This window comes from Tachyglossus aculeatus, assembly GCF_015852505.1.
Source record: "Tachyglossus aculeatus isolate mTacAcu1 chromosome 12 unlocalized genomic scaffold, mTacAcu1.pri SUPER_6_unloc_4, whole genome shotgun sequence".
NCBI lineage: Eukaryota > Metazoa > Chordata > Mammalia > Monotremata > Tachyglossidae > Tachyglossus > Tachyglossus aculeatus.
Genome location: NW_024044831.1, coordinates 93,725 through 117,726, shown reverse-complemented (window position 1 = coordinate 117,726; position 24,002 = coordinate 93,725). Strand labels below are relative to the sequence as shown.

Genomic DNA, 24,002 nt, shown 5'->3' with positions numbered 1-24,002 from the left:
GAGAGGAAGATATTCAATGAGAGAATGCTTAGCCCCAAGCCTCCACTGATACACTCAGCCCAAAGAACTTGCTTAAATTCCTTCCAGATCAATCAATCAATCAATCATATTTATTGAGCGCTTACTATGTGCAGAGCACTGTACTAAGCGCTTGGGAAGTACAAATTGGCAACACATAGAGACAGTCCCTACCCAACAGTGGGCTCACAGTCTAAAAGGGGGAGACAGAGAACAGAACCAAACATACCAACAAAATAAAATAAATAGGAAAGAAATGTACAAGTAAAATAAATAAATAAATAAATAAATAAATAGAGTAATAAATATGTACAACCATATATACATATATACAGGTGCTGTGGGGAAGGGAAGGAGGTAAGATGGGGGGATGGAGAGGGGGACGAGGGGGAGAGGAAGGAAGGGGCTCAGTCTGGGAAGGCCTCCTGGAGGAGGTGAGCTCTCAGCAGGGCCTTGAAGGGAGGAAGAGAGCTAGCTTGGCGGAGGGGCAGAGGGAGGGCATTCCAGGCCCGGGGGATGATGTGGGCCGGGGGTCGATGGCGGGACAGGCGAGAACGAGGTACAGTGAGGAGATTAGTGGTGGAGGAGCGGAGGTTGCGGGCTGGACAGTAGAAGGAGAGAAGGGAGGTGAGGTAGGAGGGGGCGAGGTGATGGAGAGCCTTGAAGCCCATGGTGAGGAGTTTCTGCCTGATGCGCAGATTGATTGGTAGCCACTGGAGATTTTTGAGGAGGGGAGTAATATGTCCAGAGCGTTTCTGGACAAAGATAATCCGGGCAGCAGCGTGAAGTATGGATTGAAGTGGAGAGAGACACGAGGATGGGAGATCAGAGAGAAGGCTGGTGCAGTAGTCCAGACGGGATAGGATGAGAGCTTGAATGAGCAGGGTAGCAGTTTGGATGGAGAGGAAAGGGCGGATCTTGGCAATGTTGCGGAGCTGAGACCGGCAGGTTTTGGTGACGGCTTGGATGTGAGGGGTGAATGAGAGAGCGGAGTCGAGGATGACACCAAGGTTGCGGGCTTGTGAGACGGGAAGGATGGTAGTGCCGTCAACAGAGATGGGAAAGTCAGGGAGAGGACAAGGTTTGGGAGGGAAGACAAGGAGCTCAGTCTTTGACATGTTGAGCTTTAGGTGGCGGGCGGACATCCAGATGGAGATGTCCTGAAGGCAGGAGGAGATGCGAGCCTGGAGGGAGGGGGAGAGAGGAGGGGCAGAGATGTAGATCTGGGTGTCATCAGCGTAGAGATGATAGTTGAAGCCGTGGGAGCGAATGAGGTCATTCCAGATGTAATTTGCTTTGTTTTGTCTTGATTTGTTTCTAGCTGCAACTACTGTGTTTTTGTGATGAACAATACTGAATCACAGGCTTACTCAAAACACCTCTTTCCTAGTTTGAAAACCAAAGGTAAAACTACTGAGACGACTAATAACCATACCCTATTCAGTTATGCAACCTCAGGATGTGGAGTTTGAAAGAAACCTGAATCAGAAACCAAAGTTATTTTGTGGCCATGAAAACCAATCCTATTTTTCTGTTATAGCCGAGTCCTATTCTCCATTGTGGAGTGGTTTAGGAACTATGGAGGAAAAAGAAACCACTCTTATGCCCAATCTCTTCCCAACTAATTCTCGATTAGTAAGAGGTACCCATTCCAAGGAAAGAAGCCACGTGTCCTGCTGCCTACTCTGCTCTTTGACAGCGTGGATCTCTCTGGTACACAGAAGAAAGATCAACTGGGGGACAGAGCAATAGGAATCAGCATTTGGGAGAATCTCCAGGAGTGTGTGTCTGCCCCTCTGGCTCAAACACAGGCCAGCCGTGGTGTTAAATCGTGTCCCTTGACTTTGAACACAAGGACAATAATATATTTACACTCACTATGTGACAAACACTGTTCTAAGTGCTGCAGTGGATGCAAGATAATCGGATCCAACATGAGGCTGAAAGAGGGAGAACTGATGTTGAATCCCCATGGAACTAAGGCACAGAGAAGTTAAGTGACCAATATCAGACAGCAGGTAAGGGGCAGAGCTAGGATTAGAACCCAAGTCTCCTGACTCCCAGGCCCACCCCTTGATTTCTTATGCTGAACATAAGAGGGAAGGATAATAATACCGTCCTTATGACATCCCTATTAGTCAGCCCAGTCATCTCACGTACAGAGGGCAGAAATTATTACTCTCATCATTATTACCATTTTTATTGTTACTATTTTCGTTAAATCAGCTTCAGGCCTCATTAATATAGATAGCTGTGTATCCATGGCAGAAAGCAAAAGGAACCAGAGTTTTACCACTTTAGTGGTAAGGGACCCACAAGAAGCTGAGTTGTAATATAAAGCCTTGAGGAGAAAATTTGGCAATTTGAGTAGACTAAAATGAATAAACTGTAGTTGAAGAATTTGGAGTTCTTCCCCCTGGGATGGCAGAGAAAGCACAGCATTTTCCACTGAGTATGTAGGGAAGCAGTATGGCCTAGTGGATTGAGCACGAGCCTGGGGGTCTAAAGGACCTGGCTTCTAATCCCTGCTCTGCCACTTGTCTGCTGTGTGCCCTTGAACAAGTCACTTCACCTCCTCAGTTTCCTCATTTGTAAAATGGGAATTAAGACTGTGAGGCCCATGTGGGCAGGGACTGATAGACTGCCCAACACTTAGTACAGTGCCTGATACACAGTAAGCACCTAATACCTCTATTGTTATTATTATTAACATGTTCTGTTAACTGGCTGGTAAAATGACTAACTTTATTCTTGAATAAATAGTGATCCCAACTATTTTTACTTGTAAATCAGACTCTTCCATCTTCTTCCATTCAAAAACCATCAGATGTGTTAGACCATGCTTCGGTGCATTGTGGAACTGGTGATGTTCAGAATGCCTCCAAGGAGCTGCAGAATCGAGGTAGAGAACTGTGTCCTGGGAACACCCGCTCACTAACTGGGCTTTCACTGCTGAGATTCAGCCAGGAATGGGTTGTAAGGAAAGGGACAAAATTTAGAAAAGCCTCTTTTTCACTATGCTAAAAGCTAGGAAGATTATGACATTGATTTCCCTTATTCACTGAGAAACTACCTGAAAATGTACATTGCTCTAACTTTTTAGATGGTATAACCTTTAATTTGAAAGTCCAAATAGCCAGATATATGTTAACGCAACCACATAGTAATTTCACTCAAAATGTCCTCACCTGTTCAGTAGCTTTGATTTTTGTCTTCCAATTCTACTTTACAAGTAAAAAATATAGCCACTTACTTTCATAATAGAGGAATTTTGCCTATCAATTCTAATCAGATTCGCTAGATAGCAGTTTGACTCTCCACTTCACTTGCCTGCAGAGACCTAGCCAGTAAGTGGAGAGCAGAATATTCTTCCCTCATGGTGATAGACTTCCTGTATCAGAAGAGGGTGTTAGAATGGCAATGAAATACTCGCTATCTTTAATCATGTGAAGTTCAGAATGATTAAACTCCTGTTTCTGGGAGGATTCAGCCTAAAAGGAGCTTATATGGATAATGAAGGTGCTTTTATATTGAACTGAGGATTACTTGGGGACAAACTCCTTGGCTCATAGCACAGTCCCAAAACTCAGGAAACCCACAGATTGGACCATTAACTTGCCTTTTGGGTCCCCTGGGCTCAGACTTCTGTTATGGCACAAGTGTAGATCCCTCTTCTTTTTAACTTTGAGACTGTCCAACCCCAACGTTTAGGGAAGAGCAACGGTAATGCTACATGTGTGTATGTCCTCGTTTGTATTAAAATTAATGTATAATTACTAATATATGATAGTAGACAGTGCTCTGCATAAAGACTGAAACACTTTTTCAGAGAAGTAGAAAAGAAGTAATGTGGCCTGTCGAGAAGCAATGTGGTTTCATAGAAAGAGCACAGACCTGAGAGTCGGAAGATGTAGATTCTAATCCTGGATCTGCCACTCATCTGTTGTGTGGCCTTGGGCAAGTTACTTAACTTCCCTGTTCCTCAGTTACCTCATATGTAAAATGGGGATTGAGACTGTGAGCTGTACGTGAGACAGGGACTGTGTCCAACCCAATTATCTTTAATCAACCCCAGGGATTAGTACAGTGCTTGACACAGAGTAAGAACTTAACAAATATCATACTTTTTTAATGTGATTAGTAGATTTTGTACATAAGAAATATCATACTTTTTAAATGTGATCTGTAGAGTTTGTACATGAGTTAGGAAATAGAGTGCTTCACTCAAAGATCTGTACATAAGTGCTCCTGGGCATTGTGAATTCAGAAGTGCTCAGGAAGTGCCGAACTGCTGAGATGGTAGATGTGGTGATTTAACCTGAGGAGAATAGCAATTAACAGAGAAGTTCTCTTTGGATGAGATGTGACTATACAAGGGTTTTGAACGTGAGAAGGATGAGGAAGATGATCATTCTGACATGAAGTGGGAGGGAGTTCCAGGAAGAGGGAAGGGCATGGGGAAAGCATTGGCAGTATGAGAGACAAGACCATCCTTGTTCCTCAGGCTGAAAATCAGGAGGGTCAAGCCGGGTATAAGCCACTGTGTATACTTCCTCTTGTGCCATGGAATACTGGGAGCTTGGCTGGATGTGAGTTGGTTAGCTTGAAAGAAGTGAAGAGTGCTAGTGGGCTGTAGTGGGAGAAGAGAGTGGATAAGTAGGAAGAAGATAATTAATTTAGCGGCATAAAACCAATGATTTAGGAGTCTCTGGGTGCTGCAGAGAGGAGTGGGTAATTACTAGAGGTTTAAACAGTGGAGATAAATGCAGAATGGCAGTTTTGAAGATTCTCTTTTGGGCAACAGAATGACATAGAATAGAGAAGGGTGAAATTAAGTAGGTCAATTGATCATCATCATCACTGAAATTTATTGACTGCTTACTATGTTCAATGCACCGTACTACACATATGAGGGAGTACAATATAACAGAGTTGGTAGACATGTACCCTGCCTACAATGAGTTTACAATCTAAAGGGAGAGATAGACTTGAGATAGACATAATATACAAGAGTGTTACCCATTTACAGTAAACCATGTTATCAACACTAATGCAGATCATAAAATCCATTCTAATTTAGACGGTGCATGAATAAATCAGGATTCAACACTGGGAAACAGACTTGGCCCTAACTTCCCATCCCAAGGTGTGTAATTTAGAATGTGCTGGTCTCTAAGGTCGTAGCTGAGTGTCAGTTCACTTATTTTTATGTTTTTGTCCGTGGGCATGGCTGCATTTGTGTAATAATAATAATTATGATATTTGCTAAATGCTTTCTATGTACCAAGCACTGTTCTAAGGGCTGGGGTAGTTACAAGGTAATAGGGTTCTCCTACTTGGGGCTCACAGTCTTAATCCCCATTTTACAGATGAGGTAACTAAGGCCCAGAGAAGTGAAGTGATTTGCCCAAGGTCACACAGCTGGGATTAGAACCCACATCCTCTGACTTCTAAGCCTGGGCTCTTTACTATGCCACGCTGCTTCACATTTGTGTATACGTGTGTGATCAGAGGTGCAAGTGGTCTCTAGATATACGAGTGGGTCTCTGTTTGAGAGTGGGAGGGTGACAGTGGGGAGAAGGGAAAGACACTGATGGAGAAGATGGCAGTAATAGTACAGAGTAGCCTTAAGTGGAAGGGATAAATACAGCTACTCAATTTGCTAGTAAAGCAAAATGTGATATGGAATATTTTATTTATATAGAGCCCGGGACGGAGAGGCAGAAGGTTCTGGATTCTAATCCCTTTTCTGCCACTCATCTGCTCTGTGACCTTGGACAAGTCATTTAAATTTTTTGTGCCTCAGTTACCTCATCTGTAAGATGGGGAGGAAGATTGTGAGTTCTATGTGGAACAAGGACTGTGTCCAACTTGATTATTGTACTCATCCAGGTGCTTAGTATAGTGCCTAGCCCATAGTAATTGCTTAACAAATACCGTTTAAAAAGTAATAATAATAGTAACAAGATTGGAAATTAGTTGGTATGTCTGGCTAGAATACTTTTTCCATCCTGAAGCATCAAAGTCAGGGTGTATCAACGTTTCAGTGAAATTCAATTCATTTTAAGGAACACATTCTTGCTCTCAGGCAGTGTGTTCCTCACCAAGTGAAGGGACGTGTTATGGCAGTTGCCCAGATAATTAAGACCAACAAACTACTCTTGAAGAAAAAAAATGATCTGGACCCTTGAATCACTTTGGATCAAATTTGATGGTTGCTCAACTTTTCATTTCACCTCATTAAATAAATCCCTCACCACATGTCACTCATCACAATAGAATGCATGGCACTTTGATTTGCTTTTCTGAAACTCCCTTTCTAAAGGCTTTTGAAGAAGAAGAAAACTATATTCATTTGGAAAAATATTTTTTTTCTGTTAACAGTTTCTTGACAGCATTTTTCACATCTCTATTCCTCAGGCTGTAGATAATCGGGTTAAACATGGGAAAGACTACAGTATAAAACAGAGCAACAACTTTGTCTGTGTCCAGGGAATAGGTAGCAATAGGGCGTAAGTACATGAACAGAAGGGTCCCATAGAATAAAATGACGGCTACCAGGTGGGAAACACAGGTGGACAAGGTTTTGCTTCTTGCTCCCGAAGACTTGATATTCAAGACAGTGATGAGAATAGATACATATGACAAGAAAATGATAATAAAAGTGCTTGTTTGGATAGAGCCACATAAAAGAAAAAGCAAGAGCTCATTTAAATGGATGTCAGCACAGGACAATGCTAACAACGGGGGGATATCACAAAAAAATGATTTATCAGATTGGAGCCGCAGAATGGCAACCTGAACATGAGCCAAACGTGCACAATTGAGGTGATGCTCCCACTTACGTATGCCCCAACTATAAAACCAACACAGACCCTCCGAGACACAAGTGGTGAGTAAAGTAATGGGTTGCTGATAGCCACATAGCGATCGTATGCCATTGCTGCCAGAATAAGGCATTCAGCATCTGCAAAGCAACCGAAGAAATACATCTGTAGTGCACAGCCATACATAGAAATGCTTCTCTTCGCTGCTAAGAGGTTCACCGGCATTTTGGGAGCAATGGCTGTTGAATAACTGATGTCCAGGAAAGACAAATTACTGAGAAAATAGTACATGGGTTTTTGTAGGCTTGAGCTGGTATTGACCAAAACCATTATTCTCCTTCTACAGCCCAGCCCGCGCCCTCCGCTCCTCCGCTGCTAATCTCCTCACTGTACCTCGTTCTCACCTGTCCCACCATCGACCCCCGGCCCACGTCATCCCCAGGGCCTGGAATGCCCTTCCTCTGCCCATCCGCCAAGCTAGCTCTCTTCCTCCCTTCAAGGCCCTACTGAGAGCTCACATCCTCCAGGAGGCCTTCCCAGACTGAGCCCCTTCCTTCCTCTCCCCCTTGTCCCCTTCTCCATCCCCCCATCTTACCTCCTTTCCTTCCCCACAGCACCTGTATATATGTATATATGTTTGTACATGTTTATTACTCTATTTGTTTATTTATTTATTTTACTTGTACATATCTATTCTATTTTTATTTTGTTAGTATGTTTGGTTTTGTTCTCTGTCTCCCCCTTTTAGACTGTGAGCCCACTGTTGGGTAGGAACTGTCTCTATATGTTGCCAATTTGTACTTTCCAAGCGCTTAGTACAGTGCTCTGCACATAGTAAGCGCTCAATAAATACGATTGATGATGATGATGATTATTATTATTACAATATTCCCCGCCAAAGTTAATACATAAACCCCAAGAAACACCAGAAAAAGGGTAAGTCTGAGAGGTCGAAAATCTGTGAATCCTACAAAAATGAACTCAGTCAGCAAGGTAAAATTTCTCTCAGCCATCATCTTGATTTGGATGTCCTTTATGCTGGGGTCCCACTGTTGATGGATTGTCGGAATTACCTTCCTCGTGGGAATGGATGTTGTTACAAAATCCTTGAAACTTCAATAAATGTCATTTGCCATTATTATTTCTTTTTGAGGGAGGATATTATTAGAAGATTCCAGGTTGGGGAACTAGGAGCCCTGAAGGATCAATGAAAGCAGGGGTTGAAGAATCCAAATTTCTTGCGGTGCATCACCATTCTGAAGGATATATGGAAAAACAATTCACAGACCAATAAAAACACACACATCTTTGCTTATGTAGAAAATGTTCCTCTATGTTACTCTGTTTGTTAACCTACTTCAGAGTAGAGGAGGGAAATTTCACCTATTGTTAGCCATCTCAAGAGGGTTTTGTTTGGAAACCTCTCAAAATACCACAGCAGCATGATTTGAAGCCAGCATCTTGTAAGTAATAACATGTCCTTGTATTAAGAAGCTAAAGTTCGTATACATATGTACCCGTTAATACCCTCCTAAATAAATGATTTGTTGTGATGCCAACTGTTCCACCCAGGCAAGGACTCGACCACCATGCATGTGACTTTCTGGACTTTTAGACGCTCGAGAAGGACACTGGCGTGGCTGCACCCGTGAAATCTGGGACTGCTATGTGGATGAGTGAAATTCTGGTGCTCCTTTCATCAAATAACTGTATTAATTGAGTGCTTACTATGTGCAGAACACTGTACTAAGTGCTTGGGAGTATACAACACAACAGACTTAGCAGGCACATTCCCTGCCCACAATAAATATGTTTGTTGTCATTTTGGTCTTTTGTAATTTTCTTTGCTCTTCTTCTATGTCTGTTGCCAATACCATTCTTCCCTCACTCCCCCGACTCCCCACCCCATGGTTCTTAGGTTGTGAGCCCCCTGGGGATCAGGAACCATGTCTAAAAGTCATCTATGTATTTCTTTCCCTGTGCTGAGTAACAGGCTTTGCACATAGCAAGCACTAAAAACTTTTACTACTAAATAAAATACTATTATTATTACCAGAGGTCATTAACTATCTTTCTTCCTAGTTATACACGGGGAACTTGGGAATTCTCATCTCTGGGCGTATTCCCTTGCCCAAGGTATATATCTTCTTCTTCCCTGAGGAATTTAGGAGCTCAAGGGCTGGTGACAGGATTTAATCATGAAAGCTTCCAGCTAGATTATCTCTATTTGAGGCTGGGCAGCCCCAAAAGGCACAGGGCTGGACTGAGCTATTTAGGCACCCTATGAAATCCTCTTCACCCCCCCCTAAACTATAATATCCTTGAGGGCAGAAATTACGTCTACCAATACTACCAGTACTCTCCAAAATGCTTAATTCAGTGCTTTGCACGCAGTAATAAATTGCAAACTCTTTGAGGACAGGGCTTGTTCCTATTTCTTTTGTACTCTCCCAAGCACTTTTTTCATGCTATTCTTTAAGTACTTACCATGTGCCAGGCACTGTACTAAGCACCGGGGTAGATACAAGAAGCAGCATGGTATAGTGGCAGGAGCACAGACTTGGGAGTCAGAGTTGTGCGTTCTAAACCTGGCTCTGCCACTTATCAGCTATGTAACTTCGGACAAGTCACTTAGCTTCTCTATACCTCCATTACCTCATCTGTAAAATGAGGATTAAAATTATGAACCCCACATGGGACAACCTGATTACATTTTCTCTACCCCAGCACTTTGAACAGTGCTTGGCACATAGTAAGCACTTACCAAGGAGCTAATTTTCTCTAGAAGAGAAGAATTCAGTTGGTGAGAATGTAAACACTCCCCCCACCCCGCCCACAATCCAAATCTTTCAGGGGATAAATTCTGTTATGTCTCCACTAAGATGAAAAACACTCAGTGAGATACTGCTCTGGACCAAAATTTCCCATCAGAAGAGTGAGTTCTGACAAAAAAACCTGTGGCCTAGTAGATAATGAGAAGCAGCATGGCATAGTGGATAGAGCACAGGCCTGGGACTCAGAAGATGATGGGTTCTAATTCTGGCTCTGACACTTGTCTGTTGTGTGACCTTGGGCAAGTCACTTCACTTATCTGGGCCTCAGTTACCTCCTCTGTAAAATGGGGATTGAGATTGTGAGACCCACAAGGGACAGAGATAGGGTCCAACCTGATCTGCTTGTATCCACCCCAGTGCTTAGCACAGGGCGGGCACACAGTTAAGCACTTAACAAACACCATTATTATTATTATTATTATAGAGCATGGGCCTGGTAGTCGGAAGGGTCTGCGTTCTAATCCTGGCTCCTCCACTTGTCTGCTGTGTGACCCCTTGGTCAAATCACTTCACTTCTCTGTGCCTCAGTTACATTATCTGTAAAATGGGGATTAAGACTGTGAACCCCATGTGGAACAAGGACTGTGTCTAGCCCAATTTGCTTATATCCACCCCAGTGCTTAGTACAATGGCACATAGTAAGCACTTAACAAATACCACAATTATTATTATTATTATTTAGGAATGGATTAAATCTTGAACTATTCAGAATTTACCATTGAACTAGATTGCAAACTCCTTTGGGCAGGGATCATATCTATCAACTTGATTGTAAAGTACTCTCTCAACTACTTAGTATAGTGCTGTGCACACAATAAATGCTTGGTAAATATCAATGATTATGACCACTCATTCCGTGTCTGAACAGTGAAGCTACCCCCGTGGGCTTGTTCGTGAAGTACAAGAGGCTGAGCGTATACTGTACAGTGCTGGGAAGGGAAATGAAGAGTGTGTGACCTCTCAAGAGCTCTCAAATCTTATAATTCCAATCTTATAATTCCACTTCGACCTGTACAACAGCTAAAAATGCAAATCTGGGTCCCAAAAACCTCTATTTCCAAAGGAATACTTAGTTTTCCCAAAATTAACAAAATATTTCTCTCAACTGTTCATTCCTTTTGTCCATTCAAACACAATCAAAGCTCAGTCTTGGTGAGGATCAGTTCAGAATCAAAGCTCAGTTTGCTTCTTGCAGAGAAACAAACTAGTTCATATGGATGCAGACAGTCTAGATTTCAATATATCATAGGGGAAAACTATTTGGAATTATTTTACTGATTCATTGAAAGGAGAGAACTCTAACAGATCTACTGGCCAATTCATTGGTTCTTGTCCTGTGAACAATGAAATCAGCCCAAGAAATCTGCCCTACCTAACTCAGAAGCCAATCCTGCTCTGTGGCTACAAAGCATGGCCAGGTCTAACAACTGACTTCCGTTGTCACTACCAGGTGACTGGCTTATAGACCCTAAGAGCAACATGAAAGAGCTCAAAATATATTGGGCTAATTGATGGTTTGGGATATATAACAATGTCAGTTCGCATGGACTCGTCTAAATTATTATCATCATCATCATCATCATTACGTTTGTTCAGCACTTACTATGTGTCAAGCATGTTCTAAGTGCTAGGGTAGATACAAGTTAATCCATCCCAAATGATTTAAAATAGAGATTACTTTGGATGAAACAGAAACATAATTACATTTTTACAGAAAAATCACTCTTGCTCATGGCCAAAAAGCATGTTATTCACTATTTCACCCTATTATATATGTCACCTTGCCGTTAAAGACAAAGGTACAGATAACTTAAAATGTATGAAGCATTGTTTTTAAGTCGCATTTCTTAAACCTCTCCAGCATAACCAATTTCCAAAAGAGTAGAAAATGTCCCAAACTCCATATGGCGTTTGGAGCCAGAAGAGAATGTCTGTGACCCTCCTCCTTTATATTAAGAGGGTCAGTCTCTGTTTCATTAAATATATTTATGTATAGGAGAGAGGATTTGTAGAAAAAGCTCTCTAGTCCTTTGAGGTTGCAAAGATTTTTGACCCCCAATAAGAACAGCCCTTCAGCCATTGTAAACCAGTATGATTTCAGAGAGAGCTTCCAGTCTAGTACACCAGTTATTTCTAAACAAGGAAGGCATCATAATTAAAATTAGAATCATGTATACCATGAAAAACAACAGAAGACAAGCATAACATATCTAGTCATAGCCTTGGGGATTCAATTTAATTGTTCTTAGTTCTTGAGTCTGCTAACGTATTGAAGAAAAAACAAAACAAAACTACCACCCACACTCTTCCCAAGTGCATTTTGACTATGTTCAATGATTTTCCTCTCGACATCTTAAATCCTAATACTTACATATAGCTGGAGGGGGGCATTTCTTCCTCAGTTTCCGAAGCTGCTATTGTGAAGCATGAAGAGGTTTTTATCTGGTGTTTGATGGCATATGGGACCTCATCTCTGAAGCATTTCATCCTCAGGAGAGCAGAGGAGTTGTAATTAATCCTACTGAATAATGGCTGATTTCTTATTTATGTGTGGAAATTTATATAGTTGGAGCAGGGTGGCTTGGTGGAAAGAGTACAGGTTTGGGAGCCAGAGGTCGTGGGTTCTAATACTGGCCCCACTACTTGTCTTCTGTGTGACTTTGGGCAAGTCACTTCACTTTTCTGTGCTTCAGTTACCTCATCTGTAAACTGGGGATTAAGACTTTGAGCCCCACATCGAACAGCCTGAATATATTGTATCTACCCCAGCGCTTAGAACAGAGCTTGGCACATAGTAAGCGCTTAACAAATGCCATTATTATTATTAGAAAGCAACTCAGTCAGTTCAGGGCTGTACGGGGGTTGAATGACCTTTTTCCCACTAACGTTTCCCTTTGGATAGTTATTAAAGTGGGTCTAACAGAAAGCACTGGAGCAGGAGTTTGGGAAAGAAAGTCTGAGGTGAAATATCATTTTTCATTTTAGCATGCAAGTAATATCTTTGTCTATCATCTTGGGTTCTTTTCCTTCAAGAAGCACTACTACTACTACTACTACTACTACTACTACTACTAGTAGTAGTAGTAGTAGTAGTACTAGTAGTAGTAGTAGTAGTAGTAGTTAAGTGCTGTGGTAAGTGTAACAAGTGTAGTAGTGCTATTAAAACAAAAGAAAGCAGCCAGGTGCCCCTAAATAGCTCATTGTAATCAAGATAAAGGGAGATCAGCTGGAAGTAGTGGGTGGTTGTTTCATCTGGAAGAGCTGGAAAAAAATGTCCTCTTCCCCAGCCTTCAATTTTGACCCCTAGACTGTTATCTCATTGTGGACAAGGAATGTGTCCACCAACTCTATTATATTGTACTCTCCCAAGTCCTTAGTAGAGTGTTCTGCACATGGTAAGTCTGTGATAAATACCAGTGATAGATATTAGTAATAGCGTATCACTGCCTGCCCTGCATTGTATTAAGTACTTGGGAAGTAAGAAACAACAGACACATTGCCTCCCCATAAAGACTGTAAGCTCATCATGGGTAGGAAATGTGTCTGTTATTATATAGAACTCTCCCAGGTGCTTGGTACAGTGCTGAATTCAAGAAGACTGCTACGCATGCACTAATGATCATTTTAGGGCAGATTGCCCTGGAAATGATACCAGTATAGGGCAGTGGGTTGCAGATTCATTCAGTCGTATTTACTGAGCGCTTACTGTGTGCACAGCATTGTACTAAGCGCTTGGGAAGTACAAGTTGGTAAAATATAGAGGCAGTCCCTACCCAACAGTGGGCTCAGAATCTAGAAGGGGGAGACAGACAACAAAACAAAAAGTTAAACCAAATAAAATAAATAGAATAAATATGTACAAGTAAAATAAATGAATAAATAGAGTAATAAATACGTACAAACATATATACATATATACAGGTGCGGTGGGGAGGGGAAGGAAGTAAGGCAGGTGGGATGGGGAGGGGGAGGAGGGGGAGAGGAAGAAGGGGGCTCAGTCTGGGAAGGCCTCCTGGAGGAGGTGAGCTCTCAGTAGTGTTTTGAAGGGAGGAAGAGAGCTAGCTTGGCGGATGTGTGGAGGGAGGGCATTCCAGGCCAGGGGGATGACGTGGGCCAGGGGGTCGACGGTGGGACAGGTGAGAACGAGGCACATTGAGGAGAACAGCAGCAGAGGAGTGGAGGGTGCGGGCTGGGCTGTAGAAGGAGAGAAGGGAGGTGAGGTTGGAGGGGGCGAGGTGATGGAGAGCCTTGAAGCCGGGGGTGAGGAGTTTTTGTCTGATGTGTAGGTTGATTGGTAGCCACTGGAGATTTTTGAGGAAGGGAGTAACATGCCCAGAACGTTTCTGCACAAAGACGATCTGGGCAGCGGCGTAAAGTATGGATTGAATTGTGGAGAGACAGGAGGATGGGAGATCGGAGACGAGTCTGATGCAGTAATCCAGTCGGGATAGGATGAGAGATTGAACGAGTAGGGTAGCAGTTTGGATGGAGAGGAAAGGGCAGATCTTGGCGATGTTGAAGAGGTGAGACCGGCAGGATTTGATGACTGACTGGATGTGAGGGGTGAACGAGAGAACAGAGTCGAGGATCATCATCATCAATCGTATTTATTGAGCGCTTACTGTGTGCAGAGCACTGTACTAAGCGCTTGGGAAGTACAAGTTGGCAACATATAGAGACAGTCTCTACCCAACAGTGGGCTCACAGTCAGAGGATGACACCAAGGTTGCGGGCTTGTGAGACGGGAAGGATGGTAGTGCTGTCAACAGTGATGGGAAAGTCAGGGAGAGGGCAGGGTTTGGGAGGGAAGATAAGGAGTTCAGTCTTGGACATATTGAGTTTTAGATGGCGGACAGACATCCAGATGGAGATGTCCTGAAGGCAGGAGGAGATGCAAGCCTGGAGGAAGGGAGAGAGAGGAGGGGCAGAGATGTATATTTGGGTGTCATCAGCGTAGAGATGATAGTTGAAGCCGTGGCTGCGAATGAGTTCACCAAGGGAGTGAGTGTAGATAGAGAACAGAAGGGGAGAAAGAACTGACCCTTGAGAAATCCCTACAGTAAGGGGATGGTAGGGGGAGGAGTAGCCCGCAAAAGAGACTGAGAATGAATGGCCGGAGAGATAAGAGGATAACCAGGAGAGGACAGAGTCTGTGAAGCCAAGGTTGGATAGCATGTTGAGGAGAAGGGGGTGGTCCACAGTGTCAAAGACAGCTGAGAGGTCGAGGAGGATGAGGATAGAGTACGAGCCGTTGGATTTGGCAAGTAGGAGGTCATTGCTGACCTTTGAGAGGGCATTTTCCGTGGAACATAGGGGATGGAAGCCAGATTGGAGGGGGTCGAGGAGAGAGATGGTGTTGAGGAATTCGAGGCAGTGTGTGTAGATGACTCATTCAAGGAGTTTGGAAAGGAATGGTAGAAGGGAAATAGGGTGATAAATAGAAGGTGGGTGGGGTCAAGAGAGGGTTTTTTTAGGATAGGAGAGACGTGGGCATGTTTGAAGGCAGAGGGGAAGGAACCAGTGGAGACTGAGCGGTTGAAGATGGAAGTTATGGAGGGGAGAAGGGACGGAGCAAGAGATTTCAAAAGATGAGAGGGAATGGGGTCAGAAGTACAGGTGGCTGGAGTAGCACTTGAGAGGAGGGAGGAGATCTCATCTGAGGGTACTGCTGGGAAGGATTCATTCATTCATTCATTAAATCGTATTTTTGAGCGCTTACTGTGTGCAGAGCACTGCACCAAGCGCTTGAGAAGTACAAGTTTGCAACATATAGAGATGGTCCCTACCCAACAGCAGGCTCACAGTCTAGAAGGGGGAGACAGACAACAAAACAAAACATATTAACAAAATAAAATGAATACAATAGTAAATATGTACAAGTAAAATAAATAGAGTAATAAATCTGTACAAACATATATACAGGTGCTGTGGGGAGGGGAAGGAGGTAAGGGGGGATAGGGAGGGGTAGGAGGGGGAGAGGAAAGAGGGGGCTCAGTCTGGGAAGGCCTTCTGGAGGACGTGAGCTCTCTGTAGGGCTTTGAAGGGAGGAAGAGAGCTAGCTTGGCAGATGTGTGGAGGGAGGGCATTCCATGCCAAGTGGTGATGGATGGGAGAGTAGCAGAGAGAGTTGAGAGCCGGGAGGTTGGAGAAGGGCGCAGCGAGTGACCTTGGGTAGCTCAGACCTGATGGATTTAATTTTATTAATGAAGTAAGGAGGGAAGGAGGAGGGGGAAGAACGGAGGCCTGAGAAGGGAGTTAAATGTACGGAAGAGCTGATGGGGATGATGGGCATCGGTGTCAATAGGGGAGGAGAAATAGCTTTGTCTGGCAGAGGAGAGGGCAGTGTTAAGGCAGGAAAGGATAAACGTGAAGTGAACGAGGTTGGCATGGTGTTTAGACTTTCGTCATTGGCGTTCAGCAGCTCGAGCATAAGAGCGAAGGAGGCAGACAGTGGCAGTGATCCAGGGCTGTGGGTTAGTGGTACTAGAGCAGCGAAGGGAAAGAGGAGCGAGGGAGTCGAGCTGAGTAGAGAGGGTAGAGTTGAGAGCAGTAATCTAATCATTAAGATTGGGTAGAGAGGAAAGGGAGGCGAGATGGTGTGTGAGGCGCTCAGAAAGATGGATGGGGTCGAGAGAACGGAGGTCTCTTTGAGGAAGTAAGATAGATTTACAGGGGAGAGGAGTGTGAGTGAGGAGGCAGGTGAGAAGGTTATGATCAGAGAGAGGGATTTCAGATTTGGTGAGGGTGGAGATAGTGCAGCGGTAGGAGATGATGTTGAGGGTGTGACCAAGTTGGTGAGTGGGTGAGGTGGGGTGGAGCAGGAGGTTGGCAGCGTCAAGTAGAGATAGAAGGTGGGTGGCAGTGGAGTCACCAGGGATATCCATGTGGATGTTTGCCTAACCCACTGTTTCTACTTTATGGATCATGCCATGACTTGGGACACCCAGCTCCTGGTTCCATGTTTTCTAGATTTACTAGAAGTCTAGGTTCTGCCCCACAGCAACTAAGTGTGCAGGGGACGGGGGTGATTTTTTAAAGTCTGAAACAGCAGGTAAGGAGGAGGTCAGAATAAGAATCCGGGGCTTCTGGAGACAGAGTTTAATGAAGGAGTCAGCAGGGAGCCATGGAAATTCCAAGTTAGGAGGGATGAGAAGGATATCAGTGCAACAGCCTAGGCTGGTTCCTCCAGCAGGCCAGGTCAAGGGAGGATGTGGAAGTGGGATGTTTTGAAGTCTTGTTATCCTGGTTATAGTTTGTTAGCCATGCCCATGTTGCTAATTTTGCTTCAGATGCTCAAACCAAAATGCCATTTTACCTCTGCCTTCAAAAGACCCATCAAAGGGGAAGTTGGAGGGATTGTATGAGAATGCTGTGTGTGTTGTGGGGGGAGTGCTGGGGGAGCCGGGCATGGGAGTATGAGGAGCAGATGTTGCTATCTTCTGAATGTCTGAGGGGTTGTCAGGGATAATAAGAAAAATGGAGGGAGCAGTGTAAAATGGAGGAAAGATGGAAGAAAATGTAGGATGATGAAAGAAATAGGACAGGAAAGTAATCAAGATATGAGAATAAAAAAGGGAGAACCAAAAGAGAGATCGAAGAAATACCATATAATTTTGGGGACAAGAAAAGGGACAAGCAGGAGAAGCAGTATTCCCTTTCACACTGAGCTCGTGTCTGGGAATCAGAAGAAACTGGGTTCTAATCCTGGCTCAGCCACTTGTCTGCTATATGACCTTGGGCAGGTCACAACTTCTCTGTGCCTCAGTTACCTCATTTGTAAAATGGGGAGTTAGACTTTGAGACCCATGTGAGTCAGGGACTGTATCCAAAATGATTTTCTTGTATCTACTCCAGTGCTTAGTACAGTGCCTGGTGCATAGTAAGTGCTCAAATATCATTAAAAAATCAGAGAGACAGAAGAAGACAAAGAAGGGGAAACACACAAGAATCCTTTGAATTTTTCAGATGGTGCAAATAGGCTGTCAATATAGCTAAGATTTCCTTCTTCTAACTATATATTGTACCTAACCTTGACAGTTATCATCAATTGTCATAAGAAATATCTTCACTAATATTAAAAGATAATTTCATATGAAATCATCATATGCTTTTGCAGAATTCATGTATACTTCTTGTCTCTAAACTGAAAACTTAGCCTAGTAGGTAGGGTGCATCCTTTGTGAATTGAAATGTTAATAGGAGATTTTAGGTGTGATTCTCGAATTGTTGATATTCTAAATCTTGATTCACATTCCAGGCTGATAAATAACTGATAATTGACAGCCAGTCATTTTTTTTCATTCCAGATTCCAGTTATATAAAAGCACTGCCACATTTTAGACCTATACCACCCACCCTCTCTTCAAACTCCGTGCACTCAAATACTACATAAATTTCTAAATTAGGTAATCTGGAAATGAAGGACTTACTGCCAACTCCTAAGAATTTCAGAACATTCTTGTAAAAGAAGGTATTTTCACAATGACTTCCCAGTTTGAACAGTACAGAAGCATTTTAGATCTGTTTCTGAACTGATCCCTGGAGTTTGCTCTTAATGTTGAAAGAGTGGAAATTAACAATGCTGATTATGAAAAGTCCCTACTGTGAAATCTGAATGAGCAAAATTATGACTCATGAGTGAAAAGAGGTGCTAACTACTATTTCATTCAATTGTATTTATTGAGCACTTACTGTGTGCAGAGCACTGTACTAAGTGCTTGGAAAGTACAATTTGGCAACAGTACAATTTCCATCTCTAAAAGGGAGAGAAAGCCTAGTGGACACTTTGATACTTTTAAAATGATATTAGTTACAAACTTACTATGTGCCAATCACTGTACTAAGCGCTGGAGTATAAGTAAGTTGATCAGGTTGGTCACAGTCCATGTCCCACATGAGGCTCAGTCTTAATTCCCATTTTACAGTTAAAGTAATGGACGCAAAGAGAAGTGAAGTGACTTGCCCAAGGTCACAAAGCAGAGAAGTGGCTGAACCATGATTAAAACCCAGGTCCTCTGACTCCCAGGCCTGTGCTCTATTCACTAGGCCATGCTACCTCTCCAATGATATCAGAAACAACAAGCAAAAAATAATATGGGAGAATCAATCAATAACATTTATTGAGCATTTATTGTGTGCAGAGCACTGTACTAAGCATGTGGGAGAGTACAATTTAACAACATAACAGACACATTCCCTGCCCACAACGAGCTTATAGTTTAGAGGGGAAGACAGACATAAATAAATAAATTAGGAACACATCCATAAGTGCTGTGGGCCTGAGGATGGGGATGAATAAAGGGAACCAAAAGGGCTTGAGGACACTGAAATTGTACTAGGATCTCTGGGAAGGGATAGGCCTAGGAGAGTCTGAAGGGGGAGAATCCAGAATGAACCAGATTCCCAGCCCATGGAATCGAAAGCCAGGCTTTCATATGGAGACAGGTTCACATGAACAAGGATGTTACAAAATTCTGAGGAATCAGCAGTAAGTCCTTCATTTTCATTTTAGGAATTTAAGTAGCATTTGAGTGTACAGAATTTGAGAAGAGGGTGTGTGGTATAGGTTTAAAATGTGGCAGTGCTTTTATATGATTGGAGCCCAGTGACAGAATACTGGGGGATGGTACCCTTCACCCTGCTCAATCTCTTTCCAATGAACCTTGAAGAGGCAATGTAGAATTACAGCAGAGCATTCTGAAATGTGTAATTCACTATCCTGGTAAGCATTTAATAAATAATGTTGAATAATTGATTGATTGATTGATGTCCCTGTAGGCTTGAAGTGAAAGGAAACAATTAATTTGTTTGGATTTTTACTTTTTGTAATATGTCCCTCATCTTTTTTTGGCTATTTTTCTATTACTGTGAGATCCAGATGTCCTTCACTAGAAAGAAAAGAGTGATATCCTTTTCTTATAGCACTGTGGATATTTGAATTAAACAAGACTTTTTTCTCTCTCATAGATGAAGGAATCCTGTAGATTAAGAGCTGTGGTCTCAGATGAGGCAGATCTCATAGAGTCTTTCCTCCAGATAGAAAAAGTCTTTGAGCTTGTATGGAATGATCGATCAACTACCCCAGTTATTTATTAATCCCACTAGACTCTGAGCCTCGTGTGTGATAGGGACAGAGCCTGACCTGATTATTTTGTATCTACACTGGTGCTTGGCCTATTATTATTATTATTATTATTATTATTATTATTATTGTTATTGTTATTGTTATTACAATGCATTAAGCACTGTGCTAGGCACTGGGTAAAGTAGGGTGAAGATGGTATTTATTGAGCACTTATGTGAGCAGAACACTGTATTAAAGGCTTGGGAAAGTACAATACAATAAACCTGGTTAAACACAATCTCTGGTCACAAGGGGCTTAGAGTCTACAGGGTGAGACATATAATAAAATTAATTAACAAATGTAGTTCCTACTCTAATCAACTCAACGTTTAGGTAGGGGGAGGGGAAGTTGTCACAATATTCATAGAAAAGACCACCTCTCAAATACTACTGAAGTCTTTGATTGCATTTAGTTTTTTCATGGTATTTGGGAGTGTTCACTACATGCCAGACACTGTATTAAGCAGTGGGGTAGATACAGGTTAATCAGGTTACACACAGTCTATGTCCCACATGGAGCTCACAGTCTCAATTCACATGTTTTAGATCATGGAACTGAGGCACAGAGAAGTTATGTGATTTGCCCAAGGTCACATAGCAGAGAAATGGTGGAGCCAGGACTAGAACCCAGGTCTTTCTGACTCCCAAGCTCATGTTATATCCACAAGATTATTCTGCTTCTCAGTTTGCTACCTTTATTCACATCTCCCTCAGCCCCACAGCACTTATTTACATAGGCATAATGTAGTTACTTGTATTAATGTCTGTCTCCCCCTCTAGAGTGTAAGCTAATTGTGGGTAGGGAACTTGTCAACAAGCTCTGTTACACTGTACTCTCCCAAGTGCTCAGGATTCTGCACCAAGAGTTCAATTAATGTAATTTGTTAATTGACAGAAGACTACAATAACCCAGGAACTGTTCAAACAGTTAATCGCCTTTCCAGGACCAACTGCCTGATCAGCCTGTCAGCTGTTTCCCTGAACAGCCTCATTGGAATTGCAATAGACACAAAGGAAATTAAAATGAAATTCAGCATGCTTGTTTACTTAAATTAATTTGACTCTTTTACACTTTGACCTGCATGCCCATGTTAGAGTGTCTGTGTCATCACTAGCAGTTTTTCAGTGGTTGCTTCTTCAACTGTCTCAAACCATTTATTTAACAAAGACTCACCTAGAGGCAAGGGAATGAACAAATGAAAGATGTGTTTCCTCCAGTGCAGATGGTCCAAGGGTCTTTGATTTGAAGTCTTCTCTGTGAAGACCAGATCTTTGGTCGGCTGGATATTACCTCGAGTAACCCACTGTGGGAGCTGGAAAGTTCATGATACCTTTTTTATCATACAGTTTATGATAGTATCAAAAAATAATTTCAGGACCAAGGTTTCTGAAGAATATTTTGAAGTTGTTGAAAGAAGCAACTTGGTCAGGTTATAGTCATATTTATTGAACGTTATTGTGCTCTTGGGAGGCTATATTACAACAATAAACAGATACATGCAATACCCACAATGAGATTACATTCTAGATGGATATTTATTTAACACTTATTGAACACTTATTGTGCTCTTGAGAAACTACAATACAACAATAAACAGACATATTCCATGCCCACAATGAGTTTACATTCTAGATGGATATACCCAGTTTTTTTTGCATAGAAGGGGGAGGTTAAAAGATCTAAGAAATGGATTTGAGAGATTTAAAACCAATATGAAATACAGTAAAGAAGGAAAGTAAAGGAATCAGAGAGATGAAATAAATGTCTGGGTTTGATTGTGAAGGACTGCAGGATGATGGGCAGAGGAAGACGTGTTACTTCAGTTGATTCAACTGCACCAGGGAGCACATCTTTACTTGAGTTTGCCCAGGTGAACCATGGCATCCAACTCTGTTCTGGGAAGAATGTATTGGTAATGAATACCAATATATGCACAAAGACGGATGGCAGGGAGGGCACCTGTGGAGCAAGAGAGTGAGTACACACCAAGTCAGGATGGGGGAGTATCGGTAGACTGGCTGACTGTATCATGGGTTCAGAAGAGCATGGGGCTACCCAAAGGGGCTAAAGATGCTGAGAGGCGCAGGTCCAGCGCCTCAAGAGGCTCCTGAGTACCATTAAGTCCTCTAGAGGTACTGAGGAAGGTCGTACAACACAGGACTGGGAATCAGGAGACTTGAGCTTTAATTTCAGCTCTGTCATTTATCTGCAGTGTGACCTTGGGCAAGTCACTTAGGTTCTCTGTGCCTCAGTTTTCTTACCTGTAAAATGAGGATTAAATGCCCTTTTTTCACTCTCTCTACAACTGTGAGCCCCAAGTGGCAGGGGGACCAAGTCTGATCTAATTGAACTGTATCTACCATAGTGCTTGGCACATAGTGAGTGCTTAACAAATACCACGAACATCATCAACACTGATTTGGAATACTAAAAAATGTTATTAATGTGAAACAGAATTCAACTCAAATGCTTGTGCCAGATAGCTGATTCGAGAAAGTGGGAGGGAAAGGAAAGATAAATTTTATTTGGTCAACAACCGAAATTTGAGAACTCTGTTCATAGCATCCTTCACATCATTATTCCTCATGATGTATATGAAAGTGTTCAACATGGGGCAAACAAAGGTATAAAAGAGAGCAATTATTTTCCCCTGTGCAACTGAGTGCTCAGTGGGAGGTGTTATATGAATGCAGAGAAGAGTCCCATAAAATATGGTGACAGCAGTCAGGTGGGACTGAACGGATCCTCAGAATGGCAGCAAAGATAAAGTCATAGGAGATGAGAATGATCAAGAGAGAGCAGATGAGGTTGAAACCAGCTACCACAAACATGGCAGTTTCTTTGACGAAGGTGTCAGAGCAAGACAGGAGTAAGAGAGGAGGATCGGTAAGTAGAAGTGATTGACTTCATTAGAACTGCAAAATGACAAATGAAGCATCAGCACCATCTGTATCAAGCCATTAAGGAAGCCATGGACATAGGGAGCCATCACCAGACCAATGCAGACTCCCCTAGATGTTTTGCTGCCGTAAAGCAGTAGGCTGAAAACTGTCACGTAGCAGTTGTAAGCCATGACTGTAAGCAGATAGTATTCGGTGATGGCCAGTGAGACAAAAATATTAAATTGAATGAAACAACCAATAAAGGAAATAGTCTTCTTCTCTGGTAAGAAATGCACCAGCATCTGAGGGTAGATATTGGTGGCATAGCATAGATCCACGAAGGAGAGGTGGCTAAGGAAAAAGTACATGGGATTGTGCAGTCTGGGAGTGATTCGAATGAGAACAATCATGCCGACATTCTCCACCACGGTGATGAGGTAGATGGCAAGAAACATCACAAAGAGGATAGGATGCAGCTCTGCTTGAACCTTCAGCCCCAGGAGAATAAATTCAGTCACTTCTGTATAATTCCTATTAAACATTTTGCTCATTTAAATTTAATCAACTAAAATACAAAAAAGGGCTATTAGTAGACGTGAGTGGCACTCTTTCTTTCCTTCTCCTGTCTCTCACTTCTTGGAGTTTTCTCAATCAATCAGTAGCATTTAATGTGCAGTTACTGTGTGCCAATCACTTTACTAAATGCTTGGGAGAGTACAATATACAATACACAGTACAATCCTGCCCACAAAGAGCTTACCGACGAGAGGGGGAGATAGACCTTAAAAAGTATTACAGATGGGGATGTACCTAACTAGTTGGGGGCTGGGAGAGAGATGAATACCAAAGTGTTCAAGGGGAATAGACCCAAGTGCATAGGTGATATAGAAGGGAGGGCTAAGATGTAAAAATGAGGGGCTTGCACAAAGTGTGCCTTGAACACAGCAAGTGCTCACTAAATACAATTGATTGATTGATTGATTGGGTTAGTTGGGGAAGGCCTCTTGGAGGTAATATGGCACGACCTCAATTCGAAGATGACTCAGGATAGCAACTGCTGGTTTTTCCAGGCATCTGAATCAACTGAAATAAAATAAAATCCTGGCAGGAAAGCAAGATGATGATCATCTTAAAAGCTGTGGTGGATTATATTTCCCAGTGACTTCTAAGGGGAAATCTAAGGGGCAATGGAATCACAAAGGAGTAAATACATGCAATAGCAGTTTAACCTCAAAGCAGTCCTTCACCACTGTACAATATACATTTTTGAAACAGGTCCATAAGGTTTACAGCAATGTCACATACAGATGAATTGAT

General features: G+C 42.6%; 2 protein-coding genes across 2 annotated transcripts; both read right to left on the bottom strand.

Moving 5' to 3' along the window:
- Positions 1-1,458: 1,458 nt before the first annotated feature.
- On the bottom strand, positions 1,459-7,858 carry LOC119921638 (olfactory receptor 5AS1-like). The gene is given in 8 exon segments (XM_038741735.1): positions 1,459-1,497; positions 1,665-1,751; positions 2,213-2,359; positions 2,801-2,970; positions 4,507-4,733; positions 6,401-6,782; positions 6,785-7,180; positions 7,729-7,858. Coding segments are annotated over 8 exon segments (1,578 nt in total).
- A 3,631-nt stretch (positions 7,859-11,489) lies between these two features.
- Positions 11,490-23,227, bottom strand: LOC119921637 (olfactory receptor 1030-like). Its single transcript, XM_038741733.1, is given in 10 exon segments — positions 11,490-11,812; positions 18,028-18,117; positions 19,075-19,152; positions 20,977-21,115; positions 21,446-21,482; positions 21,660-21,762; positions 21,859-21,938; positions 22,341-22,538; positions 22,540-22,693; positions 22,696-23,227. Coding segments are annotated over 10 exon segments (1,734 nt in total).
- Between the last annotated feature and the right edge of the window lie 775 nt (positions 23,228-24,002).